We start from the raw sequence: 18,798 nt of genomic DNA on the forward strand, positions 1-18,798 counted from the left end.
TGAATTAAATATCAAGAATACACGCCATACCTGATTGCAATGGCCAAACACAAAGTCAAGAACACGTTCATGATTGAGGTCGAGGATGACCAAACCGTCCCCGCATGTAAGTTCCAAACCGAACACTACACGTAGAGGCGTTTTCTAGACTAATGTCGTCCGGATTACGTTTTACGAGTAGTGTAGATCAATTGAACTTACTCGTGGTTACCTCGACAGATCCGGCAAACGTGTTGACCTCACCTACCACTTCGTCGAAGGTAGCCTGGTACTCCAAACCCGCAGTCAAGCCAAGAAGAGTTAAAGACGTAGTACTTGCTCCAAACGGACCAAACCTAACGGTTTTGCCCGTGCTATCAAGCAAAGTGATCCGGTAGCCCCCGAGAGAGGATGCTGTGCTCGGTGTCCATGTTAGGTGTATACCGTGTTTGGTAATCGCGCCCACTCTGGGGATGAGGGATGGTGCAGCTAAACAATCAGAAAAATGTGATGAAGGCTTTTAGCAGGCGTTACGCAGCTCAGAATTACAGAGGTTTATTTGGAAATTGGTATTAAGAAAAAGCGGAATCTTCTCCGAGTGATCCCCATTTGATAGTTCCCAGGTTTGCAGCATTACCAGTGTAGCTAACATCGTGAATTTAGGTTTGATTCATGCCTAATTGGCAAAATATGTCTTATATCTAGCACCTTTTGTGAAACAAAAACACACTGACAAAGTCGGAGCCGCCATCACAGGACCAGATAGAGCGGCTGGGTTAGCACAGGAATTCAATTCAATTCATCTCAACATTTATTTTTATAATTGCAAACATTCAGGTATTAACTATATAGAAAGTCAATATATGTTTGAAAAAAATACAAGATTCATAATTATGTAAGAGACAAATGAAAAAAAGGGGCAATAATGGAGTCATATTCAAAAGACAAACGTCTTGTATAGAAATGCCTTTTTTAGACCAAAAATTTACAAACAGAACTTAAAACAGATCGTTCAGAAAAGACAGAAGGCGGAATAGGTGTATAGGTGGATGACTGGATGTATTGAAAACCTAGAAAATGAAATACTTGAAACTCTCCAAAGAGAAAGAGGATGGAAAAAAAAAATAGATTGATAAAAGAGAAGGGGTGATGCGTGTAGTTTGATCAACCAGGGGACGGAAACCGTAGGAATAAATGGTATTCACAAAATCATCCGTGGGCTGATGGTCAGAACAACTAAAAATATTATGATTAAAATCTCCCATTAAATAACATAGATTCTTCTTTTGCAATGGTATTAAAACATGAGTCAAAATGCTGCTGAAAGTTATCAAGGTATTAGGAGCCCTGTAGACATCTTCTACAATCAGATTAGAAGATTCGCGCTCAACTTCACTGAACACGGACTCACAACCACCGAAAGAAGTCATGAGATCATGGCGAATACGATACTTTAGAGAATTATCAACAAACAATGCCACCCCTCCTCCAAGCTTTTGCGAACGAGAGGAATGGACCAACTGGTAATTGGTCACGGTTACGTATAGAGGAGGGCTATCTCTGAACCAGGTTTCGCTGAAACCGTAAATGGAGAAGGCAATGCGATAAGGTGGACGGGTAATCCTGTATATCGTAAAAATGTCTCCAGAGGCTCCTGGAATTCATATAAAAAATAGAAAAGCATCCATGGGCAGGAATGTCATGAGCATTAAAACCTTCACTTTCTAAATTATAACAAACAACATTATTTTCAGAGAGATCATTAACTGTATATTCGGAAAACATCTCAGAACAAGCAAAATTTTGTCATAAAACAAAGGCAAAACACAGACAAAACAAAGTAAAGTAAAATAACATTTACTAGACAATTATGTAAAAGCGAAAGGAAAAACGGGGAAAAATAGAGTCAATGGGAGACTTACAAAAAATGTAAATGAAATACTGAACTAAAATGAAGCAAAGCCAAATAAATAACAGTAAGCATGAATGACTATCGGGCTAAGCACAACACACGTAATTGGAGAGGGATCCCATGAACAAACTAATAACAATCACTGAACCAATCACAATGAGATTAAGAGGCAAACTGATTAAGCAACCCTTAAAAGCAGCAGCGAAACAAAAGTAAGTAACGCAAATTAAAGTGAACAAATGAACACGATTAAAATGCAGTTTATAGGATGAAAGCCATGCAGCTAAGGTAGTTCATACAACGCAAATTATGAGGAAGTCAATAAGCAGAGGATGCAACACAAGGTTGATTCAGCAATCCAGCAGATGGAAACATGCATTGATGACGTACGTTCTTGGATGACTCAAAACTGGCTTAAATTCAACGATGAAAAGACCGAATTTATCATCATAGGTTCAAAGCAGCAATCGTGCAAAGTTCATGTTCCATCTATAAGGGTTGGTGATTCAACCATCATGCCATCAAATCAAGTCAGAAATCTTGGTATTATCTTTGATTCATCTCTATCCATGGAACCTCACCTTACATCAATCTCTAGATCAGTCTGCATGTCGATCCGTAACATCGGACACATACGAAAATATCTTGACAAACACACAACTGAAATACTTGTTCACGCTTTCATCACATCCAAAATTGACATGGGCAATTCACTATTGTATGGCATTAACCTAAATCAACTAAACCGTTTGCAGCGACTACAAAACATCAGTGCCAGACTAATCTCTCTCACTAGTAAACATTCTCACATCACTCCTGTACTAGCAGATCTCCACTGGCTTCCAGTATCATACAGAATTAAATACAAACTTGGCCTATTCGTGTTCAAAATCCTCCACAGCAATGCGCCGGAGTATCTCATCGACCTCATCCACCCGTACTCAACAGCACGCACCGGACTCCGCTCCAGTGAGCTCATGATGCTTCACGAGCCCAGGACCTCCACTCTGTGGGGTGACAGATCCTTTGCGGCAGCGTCAACCCGAGTGTGGAACCAACTCCCTCTGGCTATCAAATCATCTCCATCCATCACAACATTTAAGACAAACATAAAATCTCACCTGTACAAACAAGCTTACTCTCACAACACACAATCTTAACTTGACTTTCTCCTCGAGCGCCATGAGCGCCTATTTTTGGCGGATACCGGCGCTTTACAAATGTTCTTTTATTATTATTATTATCTGGATGAACGCTGGAGGCCTGACTGGTTATGATTAAGCTTGGTGGTATAGGTCGGCAAGTGCACCATCTGTGCCCCTCCTCTTACCAGCCACGAACCTATACTTTTTTTTCATTCTTGTATGCTGCAGAGACTTGCGCGGACCACTTCCTCTTCTCCTGCAGGTCGGCTCTTGTGAGATCATCGGTACAGAAGATGGGAGCAAATAAGACCTGTCGCTGCTGTTGAAGAATCTTGATCTTATCCCGGTAGCAGTTGAGCTTGATGAGAAGGTGTTGAGGTTTGCCGTCCGTCTTAGGGCCGTCACGGTGGGCACGTTGGAGCTGCACGTCCAGCATCTTGAATTTCTCCTTTAAGATGTTTTGGGTGAGAGACAGGCAACCTTCATTTTTCTGCTGAGGAAGGCCTATAATCCGTAGATTATTCCTTCGTGACAACCGTTCAAGGAACGGCAACCCGGAGGTCGTAGCTTCAGCACCACTCCAGTCAATTTCTTTGTTCAACATAACTAAATCTACATAATGCATCTAGACAGGTTATACCCCGCAAGATTTGAGACCAAAAAATTTTGCACTATCTGCGTGTAGCTACACTACACCCTACACCAATAAAGCACCCTCACAAGGCAGCAGGGATGAAGCTAGATTGATCATGGACAACCTGCTTATCATGACGTGACAAAACTTTAATATGGAAGCATGCGCATCGGTCATGTAATTCCAGAACACATAGTTGGCATATCCAATCGTGTACCCTCTCTTACGGTCACATGCACACAAAAAGATCTACACTGTCTGCACAGTGCTAAAGAGATCTACAGCATCTACACAGTGCTAAAGAGGTCTACAGCATCTACACAGTGGTTAAGAGATCTACAGCATCTACACAGTGCTAAAGAGGTCTACAGCATCTACACAGTGGTTAAGAGATCTACAGCATCTACACAGTGCTAAAGAGGTCTACAGCATCTACACAGTGGTTAAGAGATCTACAGTATCTACACAGTGCTAAAGAGGTCTACAGCATCTACACAGTGGTTAAGAGGTCTACAGCATCTACACAGTGGTTAAGAGATCTACAGGATCTACACAGTGCTAAAGAGGTCTACAGCATCTACACAGTGGTTAAGAAGTCTACAGCATCTACACAGTGGTTAAGAGATCTACAGGATCTACACAGTGCTAAAGAGGTCTACAGCATCTACACAGTGGTTAAGAAGTCTAGCTACAGCATCTACACAGTGCTGAAGAGATCTACAGCATCTACACAGTGCTAAAGAGGTCTACAGCATCTACACAGTGCTAAAGAGGTCTACAGCATCTACACAGTGGTTAAGAGATCTACAGCATCTACACAGTGCTAAAGAGGTCTACAGCATCTACACAGTGGTTAAGAGATCTACAGTATCTACACAGTGGTTAAGAGGTCTACAGCATCTACACAGTGGTTAAGAGGTCTACAGCATCTACACAGTGGTTAAGAGATCTACAGCATCTACACAGTGCTAAAGAGGTCTACAGCATCTACACAGTGGTTAAGAAGTCTACAGCATCTACACAGTGGTTAAAGGGAATATACAACATTTGCAAACATCGAAAAATAAAACTATCAAGTTTTTGGGAAATACCTTAACAGGATGTTGGTAAATGACAGTCTAAAGCATCCTGTAAAATTATGGCACCTGGTATACTGTCATTTTCAAGAAAAGTGGTATTTTTGTATCAATTTCCAACGCTGATCGGCCGATCAGCGTTGGAAACAACTGGCTTTTTTTCAAATACTGGCCCCAATTGACCATTGCACTTGTTTGCAATCGATTACAAACCTATGAACGGATACGAGCCAGCTAGACTGGTTCCCTGACCTTACAATTCCCCAATGTATGTAAACTGCTCTGTTTCTTCTTATATGGAGTCAGGGAACCAGACTACAGGAAAATGATCGTTTTTCTTGGTTTTTATAGCATTTTCGAACCCAAAACCTCAAAAAAGTCAGTGTAACTATATTTGCTTTATATTTCCAACCCCCCAATTCCATCCATTTCTGAAAATTACAGCAAAAGCAAATGATGTATATTCCCTTTAAGAGATCTACAGCATCTACACAGTGCTAAAGAGGTCTACAGCATCTACACAGTGCTAAAGAGGTCTACACTATCTACACAGTGGTTAAGAAGTCTACAGCATCTACACAGTGCTAAAGAGGTCTACACTATCTACACAGTGGTTAAGAAGTCTACAGCATCTACACAGTGGTTAAGAAGTCTACAGCATCTACACAGTGGTTAAGAAGTTTACAGCATCTACACAGTGCTGAAGAGATCTACAACATCTTCACAGTGGTTAAGAGGTCTACACTATCTACACAGTGGTTAAGAGGTCTACAGCATCTACACAGTGGTTAAGAGGTCTACAACATCTACACAGTGGTTAAGAGATCTACAGCATCTACACAGTGGTTAAGAGATCTACAGCATCTACACAGTGGTTAAGAAGTCTACAACATCTTCACAGTGGTTAAGAGGTCTACACTATCTACACAGTGGTTAAGAGGTCTACAGCATCTACACAGTGGTTAAGAGGTCTACAACATCTACACAGTGGTTAAGAGATCTACAGCATCTACACAGTGGTTAAGAGATCTACAGCATCTACACAGTGGTTAAGAAGTTTACAGCATCTACACAGTGCTGAAGAGATCTACAGCATCTACACAGTGGTTAAGAGGTCTACAGCATCTACACAGTGGTTAAGAGGTCTACAGCATCTACACAGTGGTTAAGAAGTCTACAACATCTTCACAGTGGTTAAGAGGTCTACACTATCTACACAGTGGTTAAGAGGTCTACAGCATCTACACAGTGGTTAAGAGGTCTACAACATCTACACAGTGGTTAAGAGATCTACAGCATCTACACAGTGGTTAAGAGATCTACAGCATCTACACAATGCTAAAGAGTTCTACAGCATATGGTATCCGGCCAACTCGGACCCACTACCAATTCAGACCACTACCAATTCGGACCCACGGCCAACTCGGAACCACTACCAACTCGGAACCACTACCATCTCGGACCCAAGCATGACCCAACAATGATTCAATCATTAGTTTCAGGGATTATAGGTCATCTTACAGTGTTGGATGTATTCTGTACTATATTCGGCTTTAATGTGTTTTCTTTTGCTGTCGCTGAGCGGTACTTTATGATGTGTACGGAAGTTGTTGCTAAACGCTTATCGTTTTGAACGTCATGAAACTCAACGTGCTTAGCTTTCCGAAACCGTGACTTAACCATGGCGGGAATATCTGTATATGAAGCTAAACCAAGAGATGTGTACATGTACATGTAAAGCAGGTAAGGCCCAAAGATTAGGCCTACCATATATCATTTTGGACAGGTTGGTATATGTTTTAAGGACCGTCCCGCCAAAGTTGAAATTAATTAGTTGATTACTTGTCATGGGCTGTTTTTGATGTGTGATGATTCATTGGAAAGCTCATTACTAAAAATTATCAACTTAATTTGAAAATGTTTGTTCAAGGTGCTACACCCAACAAAACATGTATACATGTACACCAACTTTAAATCCCTTTAAAGCCTGGTTCCTTACAAAATGGTAACCTTAGGCCTGTTGAAGCAAACATTATGTAACTGTAATCGATTAAGAGCACAAAATCCTATTTTTCGTTGTGACTGTTGGTCCGCCATGTTGGGGTATTTAATTTTGACTAGGCGTTTGTAATTAAGTTCGATGTTTGAAGACACTGTCGCGCTTATGCCATGCTAACGTAACACTAAATCAGTTTTATTCGACACGGCATAAGCACATTTGAAAGAGGCCTTACCAAATTGTTTATATTTTTGATCTGTGATGAACGGTAACCTGCTCGCATCCAATTACAGATGTGCACAGTGTAGACCTACATATATCTTTTATATACGATCACTACGACGAACGGTAACCTACACATTTGTTGTTATTTTAGGATGTGAAACAAATGGTAACCGAACGGTATTTTTTATGTACTACGAGGCAGTGAACGTGTTTCAGTGAGGTCAGAGGATGTTTTTCATTTGAAATTACTATTTAGGCAAAAAAGTAATTGATTATTTTTTTTTAAGTTCACATGCTTACTTTGATTTTTGTTCTTTTAACTTATTTGTTTAACTTTTTATACTTTTTTGATTACATTTTTTATATAGATTCATATGGAACCTTCGTTTTTTTTAAAAAGTGTATGCAATGGTGTTGATGTACGTATCTTTTAAATCAAACATTTTTAAAAATTTTTTTCATATTTTGTTGGCACTTGGAAATGGCACGTTTCGTTTATTCAAACTGTAAGGTAGTTTTATAGTTATTTATATTATTTTTTACCCATCTAGGCTGTTAATTTCATATTCAAAATATGCTGCGAAGTGGGTGTTGCGAAGTTGCTTATCGTTTAGATCAGTGAATGGTTTATATCTTATATTTTATTTATTGACTTTAGTTTTATCCAGTATTATATACAAATGAATAATGTTTTGTTTGAAAGTGTTTATATTTCAATGTTCATGCTTTCCGATTTTATTTTTCTAAGAAGATCTGTGCTGGATGCGTTAATTTCGTTACGTATAAAGTTTGGATTAAAAATGAAATAACATGAGAAAAATGGCATGAACGATATCACTTTAACATGTGTTAATTTTAAAAAAAAATTAATAAATAATAAAATACACTTTTAGTAAAAGTTTTACTAGAGTTATCGCATTACAATTAAAATGAAAAATTATACTAAACAACATCACTGTAACACATGTAACTTGAACTGAATGGGGAATGTTTGAAAACGTGCATAATGAGTCCGAGTTGGTTGTGGGTCCGATTTGATGGTCCGAATTGGCATGGGTCCGAGTTGGCTTGGGTCCGATACGTGCACAGTGCTAAAGAGATGTTGAAGACCCCTTTAGCATTTATGTAGATAGTGCAGTGTAGACCTCTTTATCACTGTGTAGATAGTGTAGACCTCTAAACCACTGTGTAGATGCTGTATACCTCTTAATTACTGTGTAGATGGTGTAGATCTCTTAACCACTGTGTAGATGCTGCAGACCTCTTAACCACTGTGTAGATGCTGTAGACTTCTTAACCACTGTGTAGATGCTGTAGACCTCTTAACCACTGTGTAGATGCTGTAGACCTCTTAACCACTGTGTAGATGCTGTAGACCTCTTTAGCACTGTGTAGATGCTGTAGACCTCTTAACCACTGTGTAGATGATGTAGACCTCCTTAGCACTGTGTCGATGCTGTATACATCAAAGCTCTGGCACTGTGGCGGAAACTAGTTCCAATTAATATTATATTGAGGGATGTTTCGCATGCTCAGTAGTGTGTAGCGTGTAGTGTATCTACACGACGTGCGGTCTGTGAAAAGTGTGTAGCGTGTAGTGTATCTACATGACGTACGGTCTGTGAACCTGGTCTCAAATGCTGCATCATATGAGACAGGTTTCCCTCTGAACTTTTTGGGGGCTAAAATACCACCTGCCTTCTACTGCTGAGTTCTTCAATACAAGATACATGAAAAACGACTATCCTAATCCAGAATAAGAAGAAGCAATTTGGAAAAGAAGAGAAAATTCTCTTTGTATAACATAGATGTATATCTTTGCAATTTTTTTTATGTGTGATTCTTAAGCCTTTTTAACCCAGAAATTTAATTAGGTTTTTTTTTTAACGTTGTGATTTCATATCACCAGCGGGATATTTCATAGCACGCAGGCACGACATCCGTATGACCACTAAACGTTCAGTCTCTGTCGCAACAGAAAATAATAGCACTTAGGCTACGTTTTGGCCGCTGACTAAAACTTTGGATTCCCCGACATCAAAAGCTGGATACGCTACTGACTATATTTTAAAGGGGCACTACGTCCTGAAATCCCTGAAATTTTATGTTTTGGATTGTTTACTTATCCCATTTCATACATCTCGTTAAAAACCAACCTAATGTCTTATCGTTTTTGAGAAAAGACGAAAAAATCCCGGTTGTTTACATCGGACACAGTAGAGTACGCATACATTTTTCCTGTCGTTTAGTCAATGTACGATACACGCGTTGTGCACGTCACATAAAGTAGACACAGCAAGAACTCACAAATGTGGTTTCTTGGCATGATAAAAAAAAAATGCTTTGCGACGATCGGAACCAAAATATACATGTAGGGGGTTGATGCCCCGCCCCTCCGGGCTTTCCTGCTTTATACACAAAATATGGTTTCTTACACAACCGCAAAAGACGAAAACCTTGCGGTAAAATCACAACTAGCACCCAAACAGACGACTTTTGGGGGTCGCAAAAGTGGACCCAGCAAGTCATTCTCGCACGCATAATACAGAAATAACACAAAAGCGCCCAGTTTTTTTTTAAAGATAGTTGTGTGGATGTTTGTATCCTACTTTTAAATGTTCTTTCCGATTAACATCATTTATTTCAAAGCGAGTTTTCTTTTCCAATTGGGCTGCTCCAGGACGTAGTGTTCCTTTTATCTGCTGGAAGGATGTGAACAATGAACCGCCGTCGAAAATTAAGTGACTGTTGACAAAAACAGTGGCGCTTAAAATATCATCACAATCCTGTGTACAAGTACAAGTATTCGATAGATGCGGGACAGCCCACGCAGATCTTGCCGAACAAATCACAGCTGAGAGCAAGTCACTAAACATTATTTGAAAAGGTAGGAAGCACGGCCAAAAAAATTCTTGACAAGGTAAGTAAGAAAAGTGATATGACATCCGGCTTGTCGTTGAAGGCGTGAAGCTTTTGAAAGACTGTTGGCTGTAGGATGGTGAGATCCACGATTGTGGCGCAGCGTTCCACAGTTTGGATGTTGAGTGAGATACAGTGTGGCATATTGGTGACAGATCTCGTAGAACGAGTTTGCATGTGAGATTTGGGTGCACGTGATAGATTTCAGTTCCTGTGAACAGTTATAAAAGTAGTAACGGTAAAATACCGAGAGGAAGGAGCACAGCGTCAGTGGGCCAGAGGCTGGAGTGAGTTGGTGGGGCTGTCATTGTTGACAAGTTTTAATGACCTTTGACTACATTCTGTTCCAGACACAGATGCTGGATTTGAAGACATTTGACTTGGTTCTATTTTTGTAACCCATGTTCTATTTTGGACCCTTCTTAGCAAACTTATTTTACAATCAACTTACTTGGTGTTGCGGTTGTAGTTAACAACACTGTTTCAAGTTCAACACTGTATATTCCTGGCTTATTTATTACCAAATATGACTGTGGCGATTGCAGAGTTCACGTAAAAACTCTGTCCTCGGGTCCTGGGGTGGAAGGATGATCGAATTATACTGAGTCAAAATACGAGTCAAAAATTTAGGACACAGACATGTGTCATCAATAAGGACCATGAATCTGTGGTAGCAATGAAGAGCGCCCTCATGAGTTGTGAATAGCGCCACCATGTGGTAAGCTAGGAATAACTCACCAGCAGTTACATGGCTCCCCTAATTTGACCTTTCAAATTACTTAACAACATTAACAATTTTAACATTAAACTTGACTAAAGGCGCAAAACTGGAAATAGTAACTACTATACTACTGAGAACGTGAACACTACGTGGCTCCTTTAAGTACAGTTCATGTATCGGCTCAAGTTCAGGCATTTGGCTCCTCGTCGGGGCGTCCCTGGTCCAACAGTAGTACAACCTTATGGATAGGCCTCTCGAAGACAGATCGACCAGTTTGGATATGACCTTCATGATGTGACCGTCTGAGCTTGGGTACGTCTCAACCACGCGAGCAAGTTGCCACTGGCATCGGGGAGTGGGGTCGTCGACCATCATGACAATGTTGCCTACCTCCAGATTCTGCTGAGCCTTCTGCCACTTCTTCCGCTCTTGTAGGGTCGACAAATACTCAGTCTTCCAACGTGACCAGAACTGGTTGGCAAGGTACTGGACTCTGCGCCATCGGCGTCGGCAATAAAGATCTTGTTGGATGAAGACTCCTGGCGGAGGGAGAACTACCTTGCTTCTCAGCGTTAGCAGTTGGCTTGGCGTGATGGGCTCTTCTGAATCTGGGGCCACCATGTCAACGTAGGTGAGAGGTCGGCTGTTCACAATTGCTTCAGCCTCGGTCATGAGGGTCCTCAAGAGCTCATCATCCAGTTGTTGCCCATGTTTCTGCAGCAATGTTGAGAGCGCCTGTCTGATTGAACGGATGAGCCTTTCCCATGTGCCTCCCATGTGACTTGTTGCCCATGTTTCTGCAGCAATGTTGAGAGCGCCTGTCTGATTGAACGGATGAGCCTTTCCCATGTGCCTCCCATGTGACTGGCTGTGGGAACGTTCATATTGAATGTCACCCAATCACAACTGTCCTTTAGCAGCTCTTGAGAAATCTTCGGTTGATCCATCTCGGCTAGGGCAGCGTCCAGTTCATTCTTTCCACCGATGAAGTTTGTGCCTCTATCGGAGCGGAGTTGTCTCACTGGACCCCTTCTACATGTGAATCTGCGGTAGGCATTCAAGAATGAGTCGGTGTTCAGCGAATTAGCTGTCTCGATATGGACTGCGCGGGATGCCATACAGGTGAAGATGACCCCCCATCTTTTTAGCTCCTTTCGTCCTTCTTTAATCATGAAGGGACCAAAGTAGTCTACAGCGCTATAGGTGAAGGGTGCGGATGGATCCAATCTGTCCTTGGGTAGTTCTGCCATCTTCTGCCCACAGGGAGCACGTCTGAGTTTGCGACAGGTCACGCACTTCCAAATATCGCTGGTAACAGCTGATCTTGCCCCCAGAATCCAAAAGCCAGCTTGGCGAATGCTATTCAGTGTCATGCCACGGCCTGAGTGACAACTCTGAACATGGTAGTGTTCAATCACCAGGTCAGTCACGTGGCCATGACGTGGAAGCAAGATGGGATGCTTGATCTCTTTAGGTGCTTTGGCTTGCTTGATGCGTCCACCGACTCTCAACAGCTTCGTTTCATCTATGACTGGGTCAAGCATATACAGAGGACTGCTCTTGTTCAGGGGGTTTCCTGGGCCTTGCTGCTCGCCATTAGGAAGACCATCGGGTTTGCTGAGGGCTCGAATTTCCTTTGGAAATGCTTCCTCTTGAGTTAGCCTCAGTATCAGTCGTTCTGCATGCTGGAGTTCGTCTACAGTGAGGGGGGTGTTGGCATCAGGTGCAGTAGTAGCTGTTTTGAAGCAGCGATCTCTAAGCTTCTTCATGTAGCGTTGGCACATTGCTACTGCACGTTTCAGGCGAAACCAGTTTGAGTAGGACTGGAATCTTTCAAGCATGCTCGGGTAGTTGGAGGCCTCGGTTTGGACATTGAATGCAGATGCCTTCTTCACCTCTGGGTCATTTGAACTTGGCTCCACGTACTCAGTGTCAGGTGGAGGGGTTTCTCTTTCTTGCAGGAAACCTGGACCACTCCACCAGAGCTTGCTCTTGATGAGTGACTCGGCAGAAAGACCTCGGGAAGCTGCATCTGCTGGGTTAGTTTTAGTGTCAACATGTCGCCAATCTTCAGGTGTGGTGTGATCTCTGATCTTCTGCACGCGGTTGGCGACGAATATGTGGAACCTCTTGCTGTCATTGGCAATATACCCGAGTACGACTCTGCTATCAGTGTAGTAGAACTGAGTCACATCGCTATACTCTAGTTCCTTCATGAGGAAAGTACTGACTTTCACCGAGATGACGGCTGCTGTAAGTTCCAGTCGAGGGATGGTAACTGGCTTCGAAGGAGTTACTCTGGACTTTCCCATGACCAGAGTTGTACATACACTTCCTTTGTCGTCTATCAGTCGCAAGTAGCTACACTGACCATAGCCTTCGGTACTGGCATCGGAGAAGTGATGCAGTTCTGCTGACTTGATGACATCAAACTTCTCAGGCTTGTAGCATCGTGGGATATTCAGTGATGCCAAATGCAGGATGTTGTTCCTCCATTTCTCCCACTCTGATCGGATTTCCTCTGAGATTGGGTCGTCCCATGCATACCCATCACGACACAAGGTTTGGAGAATGCGTTTTCCAACAAGCAAGACTGGTGCTACCAGACCAAGTGGATCAAATATGGAGCTGACGCTCGATATGATGCCGCGACGAGTGGGTGGTTTGTCGTTGAAGTGGACTCTGAACTGGAAAGCATCGGATTCAACACACCACTGTACACCTAGAGTACGCTCGATGGGAAGTCCTTCTGAGAACACGTCAACGTTCTGAACATCCTTGGCTCGTTCACTGAGAGGTATGGAATTCACAACCACCTTGTCATTGGAGATGAACTTATGAAGGTGGAATCCGCTCTTCTGACACAGCCGTCTGCTGTCTTCTATCAACTTCAGGGCTTCATCGGAAGTTGGGACTGACTTTAGTCCATCATCGACGTAGAAGTCCTTCCGTATGAAGTCGGCTGCCGCCGTCCCACAACTATCTTCGTATGCATCAGCAGCACACTTCAGTGCAAAATTTGCACAAGCTGGGGAAGAGGTAGCGCCGAACAAGTGAACCGTCATTCGATATTCATTTGGGGACTGGTTCATTTCACCTCCTGGCCACCACAAGAATCTCAGGTAGTTGTGATCTTCCACGTTGACGCCAACTTGATGAAACATGCCTTCGATGTCACAGGTGAAGGCGACGTGGTCCTTCCGAAATCGGCAAAGAATCCCAACAAGATTGTTGGTCATATCGGGTCCCTGCAGTAGGTGTCGATTCAACACTTCACCCTCGTATTCAGCCTGGCAGGCGAAGACGACTCTGATCTTGTTTGGTTTCTTGGGATGGTATACCCCGTGATGAGGTATGTACCACACGGCCTTGTTGTCCAGGTCAAGTTCCTCGTCCGGAACCTTCTCTGCGTAGCCCTTTTCGATGATGTTTTCCATGAAGGTCTTGTAATCATCTCAATATTTTTGGTTGCTCAACATCTTCATTTTTTGCTTGTTGAGCCGCTTCAGAGCTACTGGCTTGTTGTTGGGGAGCTGGACATCTGTTTTGAGTGGGAGGGGCATCTCAAAGTGGCCATCATCACGTCTGTGGATACCATCCTTCATCTTCTGCATGAACTTTCGGTCATCGTGGGAAACCATTTCTTCGGTGTCTTTCCCGATGAAGTCCATCTCGAACATTTTTGTGACTTGGAGGGGGCTGACTTCTTTCACCTGGGTGCGAAAGGCGAAGTGGCCTTGTTGCTCCTTTGATGCATTCGAAATTCTGCAAACATTGTTGCCACCGTTGTCATGACGCATCATTCCTATCACTCCCCATCCAAGGGCTGTTCTGACTGCATACATGTATGGGGCATCTTCCTCTCCATGGACGACATCTCTCGGCTTGATTGCGCGAGTTGCATTGCAGCCAATCAAAAGTCCGATCTCGGTTTCACTCAGGTAGGGAGGTAGCAGGTTGGCGACTCGTTTCAAGTGAGGCCACTCCTTCACGGTGTCCAACTTCGGAATCTGCTCACGGTTTGCATTGATAGATTCTCTGGAGTAGGCGCCTGGTAATTGTATCTCGGTGTCCTCGGACAATCCCTTGACAGTTAGGCCATGCACCTTTCTGGATGATATAGTGCCCTTCGCTAATATTGTAGACAGACTCAGCTGGACTGCCTCTCCATCGATTCCGAGCCTTTCTAGTGTCCAATCTGAGACGAAGCAAGAATCGGAATGTTCATCTAATAGGGCGTATACTATCACCTTCGCAGAGGGTTCTTTGATGTGATGAACGACGACGGGAACGATGAGAGTGTGTGAGCAATTTTCTCCGACGTCAAGTGTCTGCACTCGATGTGTGGTAGATTGAACAACAACCATTTCTTTGTCATTGGTGTCATCTTTGGTCTGCACATCTGGAGTGGACTTGGAGAAGTCGTGCAGCAAAGTAGGGTGGGAGCGCCCACAGACTGCACACTGCTTCTTGTGGCGACACTCGCGACTTCTGTGACCCCATTTGAGGCATCCAAAGCAAAGGCCGCTCTTCTTGATGAGGTCATGCCTTTCACTAAGGCTCATGGCTGCAAAACTGCTACAGGAATCGAGTTGATGTTGGCTCTTGCAGAGGGGACATGTTGATGCCTTGTTTGCATTGGGTGAAGGGGGGGTGTTGCCCTTTAGGGGGCTAGTCTTCTTCTTCGTTGTGAGCTCATCTGCCTTTGAGGCAAATGTCGTGGCTGTTCCCGACTTGGTAGGTTTGACAAATTTTGTCAATTCCCTCTTCTCGTCCATCGGTTTTTGGTGAAAGGGGCTACAGGCAATGCGAGCCTCCTTTGCGATGAATTTGCACAGCTTGGCAAAGGGCGGGTAGTCACCTTCCTCTGCATCCTTCTGGCCATACATGCACTGGTCGACAAAACGAAGCCAACGACCCTGCACCTGCCTCGGTAGCTTCTCTATAATTTTCTTGTGCTCGGCTGGGTCGTCAAGAACCTTTAACTGGCTCAGAGTTGACATGGCTGTTTCGCACTGGAAAAGGAAATCTGAGAGATTACGCAGTCCTTTTCCATCGTCTTGCTTCACGGTCGGCCATTTGCTTATTTTCTCACGATAGGTGCTTGCAGCTAGCATCTTGTTAGGAGTTTCTTCAGTCAGGAGTTTCTTCGCTTTCTGGTATGCGTTCTCACTGTTCAAGGCGAGAAGTCCTTTGATACACTCTCGGGCCTCACCAGACGTGTATCTGCCTAAATAGTATAGGCGGTCGATTGGTGATGTGTAGCGCTGCTCTACCAGGACGGAAAAGGAATTCATCCACACGGGGAAGTCGAATACACTGCCTTTGAAGATTTCTGGTTCTTTCTTAGGCAATTTCTCCTCCCGGTGTGTGAGCACATCTGCCAGTGCTGTGATGGCACTTGCCACATCGTTGCGGGGTACATCACTGGTCTGTGGGGGGAGAACTACGTCAGATGAATCCGACATTCCAGTAGGTGGAGTAGACATAGGGGGTGGGGTTTTAGGGAAATTGTCACCATCATTCTGTGTGTCTCGAAAGGTATTCAAAGTCCCATGTTCTAGTTTGCGAGCACGATGTTGTGGACTATCGTTTGGTGCGTTCTCAGTTTCTGCCTCGGTAAATGGCCCATCAATTATTGGGGGGAGGTCATTTACATCATTCAACTGCTGAGGGGACTCACCATCAAACTTGTCCAAAACTTCAAGTCTTGCGCTGCTCACATTAATCTCTGTCTGGAGTCTCAGCTGATTCGCTCGTCTTTGAAGTTCCAGTCGTGACATCTCTATCTGCTGCATGAGTCGTTGATTTTCCATTTCTAATGTTCGTCTTGATATCTCCAACTCATGTGCTTCATTGATAGCTGCAGACCGAGCAGTAAGCTCTGCTCTCTTCTGCTCCTCTGTTATACGAAGCAGCTCTGTGTTCGAGTGTCTTGAGCTGGCTCTCGAACTGCGACTGCCATGGCTGAGAACTGAAGCCGAATCACCAAGCTGTATATCATCCGTGTCTGACATCTTATCCCAAGAAGAGTTTTTACTGTTGCGGTTGTAGTTAACAACACTGTTTCAAGTTCAACACTGTATATTCCTGGCTTATTTATTACCAAATATGACTGTGGCGATTGCAGAGTTCACGTAAAAACTCTGTCCTCGGGTCCTGGGGTGGAAGGATGATCGAATTATACTGAGTCAAAATACGAGTCAAAAATTTAGGACACAGACATGTGTCATCAATAAGGACCATGAATCTGTGGTAGCAATGAAGAGCGCCCTCATGAGTTGTGAAGAGCGCCACCATGTGGTAAGCTAGGAATAACTCACCAGCAGTTACACTTGGGTTGATAATTGTTGTGAACCCGCCCGAGGGCGTGATGTCTCCCGGGACACTGATCAGCTGGTTGGGCCCGATGGAGGAGAAGATTTGTACAGTGTGCTGCTGGTTCTCGTTGAAGGCCGGCAAGGTGTAGGTTTGCACCCCGAAGCCCAGTATGACCTCCTGCAGATTGGTGCTGCCGTACGGACCGTAGCGGATTATGTAGTTATCTACACCCCCATTAGTGGGCGGGAACCAGTTCAGAGTGACTGTCTTCTCCGGGTTCTGCTCCATGAGCGTCAGGCTGGGCGGCTCGGGAACTGTTAGCGATGAAATATCCAAATAAATGTCCTACTTTTTCATAATTATGGCATTGGCTCACCAGACTATTAAATCAGTTTTATGAAGCAGTCTAAACTGTAGTAAAGTGTAGTAAAGCGTATTGTCCAGAACACAAGCACCATGATTACCATCAAGGTTCAAACTCACATACATTTATCAATTCAAATTAGTCACACATCATAAGCATGGAAGCGGGTGCTCTAATAAATAATTGAGAGTTGATCTGAAGCATTTTTTTTGTAAAGTGTCAACTTAGCAAAATATTGCTATAATTGTTTTAGTTGACGGTACAATTCGTCAGCAACACCACGAAGTAACGCCCTCACACATGCCAGTAAAAACTAGCAATCGGAGAAAACGGCATCTTAAGTTGAACGCCTTCTAAAACAACACTTTGCGTCAAAACGGCAGGTTTCTGGTTGTTGACATTTGATGAATTGAATTAATTAATTAAATCTGCTGTTTTTCCTCCCGTTTGTGTATAAAACCAGCAAGAAATAAAAGAAAAAAAAGGTGAGTGTTAGTTCGTGAAACCGAAAAAGCTGGAAACCTGTAAATTTTCATTTTCAGCTGGTACACAGATAATTTGTAACGCTTTTTGGTTGGACGTGTTTACTTCATGGTCTAACTTTACTCGGGTCCACGTGCCCACAAGCAAAGTGGAGGTACTTAAGAGTTCTCTTTGGTTCAATGATAATATTAAGGTTGGTGGGAAGTGTATTTTTTTATAAACATTGGGAATGTAAAGGAGTTAGATTTGTTTGTGATCTTATTGACGAGAATGGTAATCGTCTTTCTCTCCACGATTTTAAGAATACTTACAACGTACACACCAACTTTTTAGAGTATGGTGGGGTGTTGAGCGCTATTAAGTCATCGTTCAGGGATATTATGTCGGAACACTCTCATATAAAATCTCTTTTTGTTCCGTTCAACCTTGAGGTACTTTTAAAGGACCAAAAAGGATCGCAAAGAATATACAACGTTTTAGTTTCTTCTAAACATTTGAAAAGGGGTATGACGCAAATGGTATGAGGGGTATGACGCAAATGGTATGAGGGGTATGACGCAAATCAAGGTAGAGACTTGCCGCGCTGCGGGGGGCACCGGCATTGCGTGCGTGCAGTACATGCATTGAGACAAACGTTTCTCTGGTCTATTGTTCGGAATCGAGGAGAAATAACACCAATTTTTGGCCATGCCGACAAATTGTGTGGCTGCTGTGTGTAGCAAAACTACCAAAGATGGAGTAAGCCTTCATTTGTTTCCGGTTGATCCGAAATATCGGAGCATCTGGAGAGCGAAAGTGAAGGTTAATACCAGAGCAGTTCGCGGCCCTCTGCAGCGACCACGTTGAGCCGTCGTGCTTTGATGCTGGTCTGTACAGCAACTTTGGCATGCCCTTAAAACACATCGAGTCAGTGTCTGAATCATTAGAACTCTGATTCGAATCGGATGAATCAGTACAATGTTCATCGGATTCACTAAGGAAAGAGGAGGAAGAGTCTTCGGAACTTTCACGGTTATGACG

The 18,798-nt window shown here is 43.3% G+C and overlaps 1 protein-coding gene across 3 annotated transcripts in view; it reads right to left on the bottom strand.

Annotated features, from left to right (window-relative positions):
• The window catches only part of LOC119725931 (tenascin-N-like), a 31,739-nt gene that overhangs the window by 7,508 nt on the left and 5,433 nt on the right, over window positions 1-18,798 (bottom strand). Inside the window, exon 4 of one of the 3 annotated variants that reach the window (XM_038197547.1) lies at window positions 244-468. The exons of 1 other annotated variant lie outside the window; for it this stretch is intronic. In XM_038197547.1, coding sequence (XP_038053475.1) covers window positions 244-468 — 225 coding nt within the window. Of the gene's footprint in view, window positions 1-201; window positions 469-18,798 lie in introns of all 3 variants that reach the window. One more of the 3 variants, XM_038197546.1, reaches the window with a different exon arrangement.

Source organism: Patiria miniata, unplaced genomic scaffold, assembly GCF_015706575.1.
Source record: "Patiria miniata isolate m_02_andy unplaced genomic scaffold, ASM1570657v1 HiC_scaffold_19, whole genome shotgun sequence".
Lineage (NCBI taxonomy): Eukaryota > Metazoa > Echinodermata > Asteroidea > Valvatida > Asterinidae > Patiria > Patiria miniata.